This window comes from Hoplias malabaricus, chromosome 17, assembly GCF_029633855.1.
Source record: "Hoplias malabaricus isolate fHopMal1 chromosome 17, fHopMal1.hap1, whole genome shotgun sequence".
NCBI lineage: Eukaryota > Metazoa > Chordata > Actinopteri > Characiformes > Erythrinidae > Hoplias > Hoplias malabaricus.
The window spans coordinates 26,601,315-26,612,414 of NC_089816.1; the positions used below are offsets into that span (position 1 = coordinate 26,601,315).

Here is an 11,100-nt window from a genome sequence, read left to right on the forward strand (position 1 = left end):
TGGAGAGAGACCCTCAGAAAGGGTGTGTGTGTGTGTGTGGGGGGGGGGGGGGGGGTCATGTAATCAGAACCACCAGGTACTATAGGGAACTTTGCCTTTTACAGATGAAAAATAAAAGAAAATATTTTTAGAAAGAAATACGTGTCTTCATCAAATAATATATTGCATTATTCCTAACACTGCCCTAGAATCCCCTGAATCCTCCAGAATGATCTATTTATTTAAGGTGGGCTCAGATCAAAGTGGCAATGGAAGTCTTAAGTGTAAAAATAACATTTCACACTCGCAGTCCCACTCATAAAAAGGGCTACACGACTCCAAAGAAGAAGCATTTTAATTCCCTAAATAACCATGTTTGTAAATAGGATTTGAGTGAAGTCTTTTTTTATTTTTTTAACGATCCTCGCGTACATTACGTAGATGTTTCTTTAAATTGTAAAAAGGGTTTCCACGTCTCTCACGTTTCATTTACAAAAATGATTCTCTAAAGATCCATGCACTGAAAGTTCTTTAGGAAATCACAACTGCTTCTTCTTCAGCACTTTCCTACACCGCTACATTGAAGAGTGTATTTTAGCGGAGACCCGTCGTGCTGCCGTTTGCAGAAGTACATCCAGTTGTAAAAAGCCATTTTAAGTGAAAATAATCCCAAACATCCCCTAATCATATAACAGTATAATACACATGTTTACTGCCTAAATTTAAAACACGGGGAAAAAAAACATGTTGCCTGTGTAAATATGGTATATTTGTAAAGTATTTTAATCTCAGAAAATAAATAGAACACTAACTTTTGCAGAACAGTGGGGATGGGTTTATATGAAAATTAGTAAAACATCTGCATAATATTTTACTGAACTCTGCAGATGAGTCCTTAGATGACAGTGGGCACACTTAAACGTGTTTACTTCATTTTCCAGAACTGAAACATCTCAAAGTGAGAGTTATGCCTTCAAACATAACTGTGACCATATTCTACTGCAGGGTTATTTTTATTTGAGTTACACAAACTCTTTATGTGATGTCACTAGTTTATAATTCTAGTTTAAGGGGCAAACCTCGCCCCAAGGAAATTAAAGATGTATTTATTATTTAAAGTGAAACAGTTGGACTCTACCATTGAGGCTTTTAAGGTACATTTACACTTTCTGTGACTTGAGGAAGGGAGATTTGGGCGGTTCCGTTTACTGACCGCGTGGGTGACACGTTGAGCAATGTGTAAATATGCTAGAAATATATTAGAAAACGATGATGTTGTCTAAGGAGCGCTGTTCCTAGCGCAATGGGCGCTACGTCTTTCACGGAGGTGCGTGAAACTGACAGGTTACACGTGATTAAAGTGAGGTACAACTAAGGTTAGTCATGAATTCGTAGGACTCTTGTGACCTGATGACCACAACCCCCTTCATCCAAAGCTCTCTCTCTCTCTCACTCTACAGGTGCTGGGTGTAGAAGGCCGGTGCTCCGTATGCTTGAGAGCCGATCATGAAGGGTGAGAGCACGGCGTGTCCCGGGAGGAAAGGCAGCTGCGCTGCGCACATGAGTCCCGCTGGCGGCGGCGGGGGTGCGGGCGGCCCGAACCCGGAATGCACCGCGAGGTGTGCGCTCAGCGGTGGAGAGTGACTCAGAGGACTGATACCCCCACCCCCGGGGCCCGAACCCATTCCCGGCCCGACCCCCGAGCCCGGCCCTGCTCCCGCGCTCGTGTCCGCGCCCGGGTTCTGCTTCTTCCACTTGGTTCTCCGGTTCTGGAACCAGATCTTCACCTGCGTCTCCGTGAGGCTGAGCGACAGCGCCAGATTCAGCCGCTCGCACACCGACAGGTAGCGCGTGGACTTGAACTTGTTCTCGAGCGCCACCAGCTGCTCATATGTGAAGGCGGTGCGCGCGCGACGCGGCTTGCCCGATTTGGAGTCCGAGCCCGAGCGCTTTCGCTTCGGTTTGGATTGTTGTTGTTGCTGCTGCTGCTGCTGTTGCTGCTGTTCTTGCTGTGCGCTCGCGCTCCCGTGCGTGTGCCCGTGGGCCTCATCGTCATCGTCGTCCTCCTCGCGCTCGCAGTCTTCATCGTCGTGGGTCGCGAGTGCGTCCTCCTGAAGATCGCTGCACGCGGGACTACAGCGCGGGACAGTCAGCTCCGGCTCGAGCTCCGACCTCAACATGAAACCTTCCTCTGTTCAAAGAAACACACAAACATCAGAGTCACTGGGATGACCACGCGACCAGCTCCACTCCACAGATCATCCTCACACCAGCTCTCAGCTTCCGCCTCGGTTACAGACAATGAATGAATGAATGAATGAGTGAATTTTGTGCAAAAGTTTGGACACCCCTTGTCAAATAACATTTTCAGTCGATGTTTTAAGTATCTGAACACATCGGCCAGAGGAACACACGCTTCTGTGTGTTTTTTTGAGTTGAAAACGTTGGGAAAATTATAGCATAAAGCATGCAGTGTGTCATATTTTTCAAATATTTTCGTTAATATTTTATTTATCGTTTCTTCAAACGTATTCAATTCACCAGAAAAAAAACACAGTAATTGTGCAGAAATGTGTCTATGAAGTGTATTATATAAGATTTGTTTTTACCTAACAATTAAAAATACTGTAATCTGACCGTGGTGCACAGACTTATGCAGGTTTTTCCAAAGAAAAGTTAATATTTAATGGCAGCGTGATTTTATCCTACAGTCAAATAGGCCTTCGACACGCAGAGTAATTAGCCCACCCTAATTATAAATGCTAACATTGCTTCAGTCGTCATCTCCTCTATCTCCGCAAAACATCCACGGCACGTGTGGAAAAACGTGGGTGTGACTTTTTTGTGGCAATAAAAAGTCAAACGCACACGCCTCTACAATTCTGTTGATTCCCAATCCTTGACCCCGAGCCGAAGCCTAACCCTAAATCTATATCAAACGGGCAGTTTTAGTAGCTGCATGTCAGTTTTACTGACACACCGCTCCAAGTTTGCAAATGTGCGTGATACACGCGAAATGTATGCTGTGAAGAGGCAAACAGAATTAATTTCAACAGTCCGTTTTTACTCACTGCAAATATAAAACACTCGAAACTCGTCTTTATATTTAAATTCATTATTTCAAACAGAAAAAAAGGAGATTCTACACGTGGAACGGCAATAAAAACTCGCAAATTACTATTTAAATACAACCTGTTTTTCGTGCGCCATTTTTCACGACGTTTACTTTTTTAGTTTATTCTCAGACCACATTCGAGTATTCAGTGCAAATACTTTTAAAATAATAAATGTACACATTCTGTAATTGTGAGTGGAGATTAACTTTGCTCAATGTGAAAAACACCCAGCTCTAATTTTATGGCTTTGTTTCTTCGAGTAAAAACGTGATCATTTTGTAAAGGTTTTATTTCTATTTCTGAGAAACAAAATATCACGTACTCGTTATTCGTGTAATTGTTATATTATTACGAATAAGAACACTGAAGTTGGGTGGAATTTGGGAAGTAAAAGCTTAGGCTCTCAAACAGTATTACATTTTCACGCACGATCTCATTTGAAGCCTATTTTAAGGAGAGGAAGCTTCGGCTCGCGGGCCTGTTCTGTCTAATGAGATTAAATCCGCGGTTCTCCACTCTGCCGTTCCATTTTGTGGAGAATCTCCTCCTTGTCCTCCGTTTCCTCCAGTCGATCGACCGCGACCTTGTCCCGCTCGAACCCGGAGAGGCGGGTAGGTTTCAGGACCTGGTCGCGCGCTTTCTGCGCTTTCTGGAGGATGGCTTCTCTTTGCTTTCTCTCCTTTCAGAAGCGAGACAAAAGCTATGCAACTTCGAAAGAAAGAAAAACAATTAAAGCGGTTCGATCTTGTTGCTGTGAAAGCAGTGGTCGCACGCCGGGGATGAGTGGGGCTCAGGGGCCCAGGGTGGACAGGTCGATATCCTATTATCGAATTGAGTATATCTCTTTCAGGCAGCTTGCAAACTCCTCCTCAACATCTAAATTATAGGGGCAAATTTCGGATAATTACACGATTTAAACCTATTATACTTATTAAGAGTGATATCGATCAGCGGGCGTTAAAATCTCCAAAGATGTGGTGGTGGTGGGGGGGTGGGGGCTCATTTTCCCCCCAAACGCTTCTCAATTTCGCCCCTGAATTCAGATTCTGAATATCATATTTTAATTTGAATTCTGGGACTTTATATTTACCAAAACACAAACAAATGATTTTAGATTTGAGACGGTTGGATCAATTCATAAACTTTAAAAGTGCTTTGAACTTTCACTGCCTTCCAGCGCCTGAGACAACGTAATATCTTTGTTTTTAAAAAAAGAAAACACATAAATAAAAAATAAACACATTTCCAAATGTCGAATAAAAGCTTCTGCAGATTGAACATTTCTATTTAAATATGAACGCCGATGCATAAATACTTAATATTAATGGATACAAATGTTAAAAACTCAAAAGTATGGCTGAACTTTGTTTTGGTTTCCTGTAAAATGTGGCCTCTCTGGTCCAAGTTCCAAGACCAAAACAGGAAGTCTACTATCTGAGAACAGACTCATTAACGCGGCTCCTAAATCTGATCTGTGCTGTGGGCGTGGCACTGAGGCCCAGTCCAAAGTTTATGTCAAATTCTGAACCCTAAAACCACTTGTCCTCTGTGTCTCCAACTTCACAGCTTCGTCCAGCAGACGTCACCGAAACGTGTTGTTATTTTAATTTGACTTATTTTCAGATGTGTACAACACTTTCAAACGAAAGAGAGGAATTCCATCAACACTAATGTCCTGCTGAGAACTCTGCTGCTGCTGAATACATTCCTGTGCTGTTTGCTAATTGCTAACGTTTGGGGATGAACTTGGTCAAAATACATACTTTGTTTATTGTTGTGAAAGTGCACAACTCTGCTGGGGATTTTATTGCCGTTGTAGTTTACTGGTTGGTCTCGGATATCCTGCCCCGTGGCCCCATTTAGCGCATAACACACGCTCGCCAACTAGGACCAACGTGTTAGGGAGACGTTATTCTTCCGCTAAAGCGTGCCATTCTCACGTTTCTGCTAAACCAACGCGCGTCGGGTCAAGGTGAGGGTTAGTGTTAGGGTTTGATTTAGGTGTAGGGTCAGACTTTAGGCTGTGGATTTAGCGGTATTATAGCGGCCTGGGCATTTCAGGCTTAGTGCCACAAAAACGTGACCCTCGCACGTTGGGGCACACTGTTTTTTTCCCCCAGTTATTTATAACACCGCGAATAAATTTTAATTGTGCGGTAAAATACCAATAACATGACGTCATTGATTTTGTTGATTATTTGATTATTGTTAACTGTTTCTAATGGGAATTTGAAACAGAACACGTGGACAGTTATTCCAAGTTTACCTTTTGCCTACACTCTCAGAAAAAAAACATTCACTACTTTGTTGGGAAACAGAATGGTACCAACTTTTAATCAAGTGTGAATTTTATGTTGCATTCATTTTAATCATCGAATTCCAGCTTTAGATTTAAAAACCTTCCTCAGCTGGACTTTAAGACAACAGCTGTATTGCTGGGAGTTCTTTTACATTCTGTACATTAAGGCAAACAAGCTCTATCTGTATTACGTTTTTTATCCTGACAGTATTTTAAAGCCTGAGTCTGAAACTCCAAGTGAGAATTTGGATTCAGTGTCTGAACGAGGAGCTGCGAAGATCCTGAATTGAGACAACACCAGTCTTTAATGTTGAAACCCTCTTCACATAGTTACACTTAGGACCGGATCTTAAAACGAAGGCAAGCAAACCAAGTGAGTTAAGTTACATCCAGATACTTCCGCTGTCCATCCGCTGACTGAGAGAACACAGCGCTGAGTAGTTCACTCGGACAGATGTGTGCAGCGGTTGCACGTGGATGAAAGGCACCTGACCACATCTGTTCGTTTCACTTTTAGTTTTTTTAATGTCAGTAAAAACAGCCCTGAAATATTCATATAAATATTGACACTGGCATTTTTTTGGCCACATCAAACTCCCCTCCCAGAAACCGCCCATTAAACACTTACTGTAAATGGCGGGTGTTTTCCTGCTCTCGTACTCCTCGGTATGGACCTTGAGCGCGTCCCGGTTCTCGGTGCCGCAGCTCGCGAGCTCGCATCCCGTGCGCGCCACTGGCGGCCTCTTGCTGGTGAACTTGTTCGGGTCGAGGATGTCGAGCACAGAGAAGGCGGTGGTCCTGTGTGCAGGGGCGGGGGGCGCCTCGGGGGGAGACACGGGCTCCGGCAGCGGCTCGCGCTTCTCTGTGCGCTTCTCCCCACGGGTCTCCGCGGCGCTCTCCGGCGCCGAGGACACGATCACAGCGGTCTCACCCTGCGCTTTATCCCGGTTCATGGCTCCTCGTTCAATTTGCACTCACTCAGCCGAAAGCATCGCGCTCCTGTGTGTGTGTGTTTGTGTGTGTGTATGTGTGTGTGTGTGTATGGTTTTTCAGGTAAATAAAAGCAGTGGTTCTACACAGAACCCTGAACGCAAAGAAGCCTTAGGCTGCATCAACGGTTCCTGTTGTAAGAGTTCATATAAAGTAAAAAGTGCTAAACTGATCGCGATATAATAGGAATTAAATATGGAGCCCTCTTCGCTAAGAGTGAAGGATGCACCTGTTCGTGCGCGCTCCCCGGAGCTCAGAGCTCACGAACTGGTTGGTGGTCCCCCTTTTGCTCGGCTCCTTTTTTTTGGGGGAGTTGTGGTGGTGGGGGGCGTTAACAACCCCCACCACCCTTAACTCCCCTTAGGACCCCCACTCCACTCCACTCCACTCACTCCATTCCATACACCCCCCCCCACACACACACACCAATAGCCTACGCTTATGTCACGCGCCTTCCTGCCCCCATATACGTGGTGCGCACAGAGCGTTATTTACGCATTCATATTCCGCCGCGAGCCGTAATTGGCTACAAATTAATCCCGCGCATTAATCCCGCGCTCTCTAATGGCCCGATTATCTCCAGCAGGAGCCGCAGGAGGCGCAGCAAGAGCGCGAGAAGCAGGAGGAGGCGGAGTGAGCGATGATGCGCGCGCTGATCTATACGCAGCCCGTCAGCGCGCGTCCTGCGTTAAAGGCCACTGGAGTGGAAAGTCACTAAATAGGCTTATTTCTCCCTTTCCTTCCCTCCCCTCCCTCGCCTCTTCAGAGGAGGAGGATGATTGTGCGCGAGGAAAAAAAAGCGACTGGAGCTCGCGGTGGGCACACATTTTAATTTAAACAAAATGCGTAAACAAAGTTTAAAAACGGAACAGCCAGGGTACATATTCTGCGAAGGGGACAGACCAGCTTTTTATTTTGGCTGTATTCTATACTTTTTCCCTTACAACGTTAAACACGTCTACATACGCCCTTAAACGGGTTCTTCTGGGGTTCCTAAAGTCAGAACTGGGAACACATAAAGAAGTGTTCATTTATTTATCTAAGAGTTCATCTATTTACCTATTTATTTATTTTTTAAAAGTAACTTTCAAAAGAAAAGGTTCCTTAAATCTCCACTGTTTTCTGTTAAGCAGTCAAAGAACATTTTTATGAAGTACAGGGTAACTGTCTACTGTAAAATGTATATCATACAAAAAAACATAATGTTGTTGAAACCTGAGATCATTTTGTGAAAATTAATCATAGGATAGGATTGCGATTAGTGTTAGGGTAAAGCCTGTTAAATTAAGGGTTAGGATTGGGATTAATGTTAGGGTAATGCCTGCTGGGTTAGGATTGGGGTTGGTGTTTTGGTAATGCCTGCTGTGTTAGGGTTAGGATTGGGATTAGTGTTAGGGTTATGCCTGTTGGATTAGGGTTAGGATTGGGATTAGTGTTAGGGTAAAGCCTGTTAAATTAAGGGTTAGGATTGGGATTAGTGTTATGGTCATGTCTGTTGGGTTAGGGTTAGTGTATTGCATATTGGGGATAGAGTTAAAGTTAAATCTAGAGCTAGGATTAAGGTTTAATGAGATAAAAATGTCACACTGACACAGACATATCGAAGAACCAGTTAATGTAGTTGGTTAGAATCTATGTATTTCTATTACTCTTTCAGCTAATTACAAATGTATTACAATCAAACAATCATGTGATTAAATAATCAATTATACATCCACTAGTCAAATTAACTAATTAACCAATTACATGCTAATGAACACAGCTATTATTGGAAATGTAGTTTCTGTTCACCATTGTAAAAGAAAAAAACAGAAAACACATATGAATAAAACTGGTGTCAGAAAGATTTCATACATCACGGTTCCGTCCACGAAGCCCAAAAATGACCTGCTTTAACAAGTCCAACAAGTCCAGCCAAATTGGATTTCTAGGTCGAGTGGGTGACACACAGCCTACAAGGGCAGATCTTTGCAATTACCGAGTGCAATGATCCTTTGGAGGGAAGAAATTAAAAGTTGAGCAAAATAATGGCTAAAACAATCAGCTGTAATTTTAGTGGGGATGAACATGATTATCCCATCATGAGCAGCCCCATGGGAGCTGTGGTCTGAGCTTTCATTTAATACCTATTAGCTCTTAATCATGGCTTCGGAGTGTCCAAACAATGACTTTAATGGGCTTTCAGTCTCAAAAGCAGCCTGCAGGATCTGTGGCTTTGTTGTAGTGGGAATCTAAAGGATAACAACTTGGTAATGTTTATATAAAAATAGCAGCCAAAAATGGAAACAAATTATTACAGTGGACATCAACCTGAGATACTCTAGACATTTTAATGACTTTGAATTAGTCCTATTTTTAAAGCATAGGATTTTAAAAATGGGTATATATTTTCAACTTTAACATAACCAAGTTAATACCACCCCGCTGTGTTGCAGTATCACACAGACTGTGGCAGTTGAGACTACAAGGTTGGCCTGTTAAAGAACCATTGATTCATTTATAATGTTCCTTACATTTAAATGTGCACTGGATCCAGGTGTTCTCAGCCATAGGACACTTCACAGGGCCCAAATCTCTTTTCTTACAGTTGATTATTTCTCACCAGGTCCGTCAATATCATTTGTAATTTTTATGATTTATAAACAGTCTTAGTGCATTCATGTATGACTATTTACAACCTCTTTTAAAAATTTAACAGGATGTTTTTGTTTTGAATCCTTCAAGTCTGTATGTAAATGAGTGTTTTGATTGGCTGCCATGTATTGTGCCTCAATACAATGACAATTTCTGGTGGCTATTCCACAAAGATATCTGTCCAGGAAGAAAATAGCTCAGGGATGTTTCTATTGGACAATACGCCACTTTGGGATTAAGTTTTCTGGCTGACTGAGAAGCCCTGCTTTGTGAAAGAGCCCCCAGTGAATGGGTTGAGCTAAACAGCTATAGACTGAATAGGTTTAGATTGACAAAGAATTTGGGAATATATGCCAAAAATGCCTATAAATGTAGTGGTAGGATCTTTGTACATCCTCCATATGTAACTGCATGGAAATGGAGTGAAAGACACTTTGTGATATTCATTTACATATGTCATAAAAAGTTTTCAGTGAAAGTGGTTCTTGTATAAACTGTAATGTATTAAAGTGTCAGCTGAAGTCCAGTAGTGTATACTCTCTAAATATCCAAAAGAAAAAAGGGTTAATTAAAATATATTATACCCTATATTAATAATGCCCTATATTACCATATAACACTTTGGACCACATGACCTGATTCACCAATAATATTCAAAATCCCATCCTGATTTTTCCAGCTCAGTCAAGTTACACTTGACAAATTGCATGTAAATAACCCAACCCCCCTCTACAACCTCAAATTATATTTTATATCTTCCTGCTCTAACAACTCCATACACACACACACACACACACACACACACACAAACAACATACCATACACATCACACCCATACATTGACTACAGTTTTACTGTTATTAATTGATGCTAACATCAGTAAGTATGTGGAAATATTTAGGCAATATCCAAATATAAGCTACACTTGTGTTTTTTAATGTTGTAAAACAAAATTACCAATACTACTACTAATAATACAGGATAATGATAAAGAGAAGAAGCAGAAGAAGAAGAAGAAAGTTTTCTTTTGTTTTTCCATCTGGACACATTAGATGTCTGAAAAGGTGTGAATAACCATCATCAATGATTATTGGAAAACTTATTGGATTATTGGTATGGAAAACCTGTACAGATGCTGATAGTGTTCCTGTAAACATATTTGGTTATGTTCATATAAACTATGACTAAATCTAATCAGCGTAATGGAAAAATATTTCTTAATTGCAGAGGATGCAGAGAAATGCAGTGAAAGGAAAATACTGACATATTGGATGAACCTAAAACGTGCAATTTCAGCAAAAATTCAGTAAAATATCTGATGATACCAATATGTGCCTGATTTCACTGTACATCTACAGATGGAACAAATATCAATTAACGACTGTTAACAGCTAAAAATGGCCAGGAGAGATTCCTTTCCTTAGTCTACAGGCTTGGAAATGAGCCAGACTGGATGGTTGAGACACTAGGGGAGAAGCTTCAGCACCATTAATGAGCTTAATTAAGGTTAATGTGCTCCGCTCAACCCCCTGATTATTGAATTAATCTGATCACACAAATGAATCATAATTACAATAATTAGAAGCTCAAATATTGTCCATCCACAAGGGGACTATCTCCTGCTTCACAGGACAGAGAGGGAAGGCTTTAGGCAAAAACGTATACATGGAATATTCATGCAGTTTATTCTGCAAAACTAGACAACAGTGAAGATGATTAGGAACCGAGCTGCTATTACTGCCTCCAAACACTGGCCAGGACTGTATAGTTGAGGATGAAGCTGGGTATTTTTTCCAAACATGTCCAAAACACTAAGTGACTTACTCTAGCAGACAGCAGAAAGCTGGAAGCAGCCCCCTGCTTTTTATTGAACACCACCTCCCTTTCTTTACAGGGACAACACTGCTGTAACATTCCCTGTCATTTTGCTCTGGGGATAAAATATTGTGGTCTTAAAGGGGTCTGAAAAAAGACAGCCTTTAGTCGAAGTGGTGGCGGCAATCTAACGATTTTAAATGAGCTCAGAGTGGTAAAAACCTGACAATTCCCCATCACGGTGGCAGATGACGGTTAAAATGACCA

At 42.0% G+C, this 11,100-nt stretch overlaps 1 protein-coding gene across 1 annotated transcript; it reads right to left on the reverse strand.

Moving 5' to 3' along the window:
• Nucleotides 1–6,347, reverse strand: nkx1.2lb (NK1 transcription factor related 2-like,b). The gene is made up of 3 exons (XM_066648715.1): nt 6,023–6,347; nt 1,995–2,170; nt 1–1,961 (listed from the first exon to the last, which is right to left on the reverse strand). The coding sequence occupies exons 1-3, from the start codon at nt 6,345–6,347 to the stop codon at nt 1,434–1,436; spliced, it is 1,029 nt and encodes a 342-aa protein (XP_066504812.1). The 3' UTR covers nt 1–1,433.
• Between the last annotated feature and the right edge of the window lie 4,753 nt (nt 6,348–11,100).

Bases quoted from the DNA above. Each gene is read 5' to 3' on its own strand.
- nkx1.2lb (XM_066648715.1), bottom strand. From the start codon at position 6,347: ATGAACCGGGATAAAGCGCAGGGTGAGACCGCTGTGATCGTGTCCTCG. The intron at 2,171-6,022 runs GTAAGTGTTTAA...TTCTTTGAACAG, and splicing joins GAAAACACCCGCCATTTACA to AGGAAGGTTTCATGTTGAGG. The intron at 1,962-1,994 runs GCACAGCAAGAA...CAGCAGCAGCAG, and splicing joins ACACGCACGGGAGCGCGAGC to CAGCAACAACAACAATCCAA.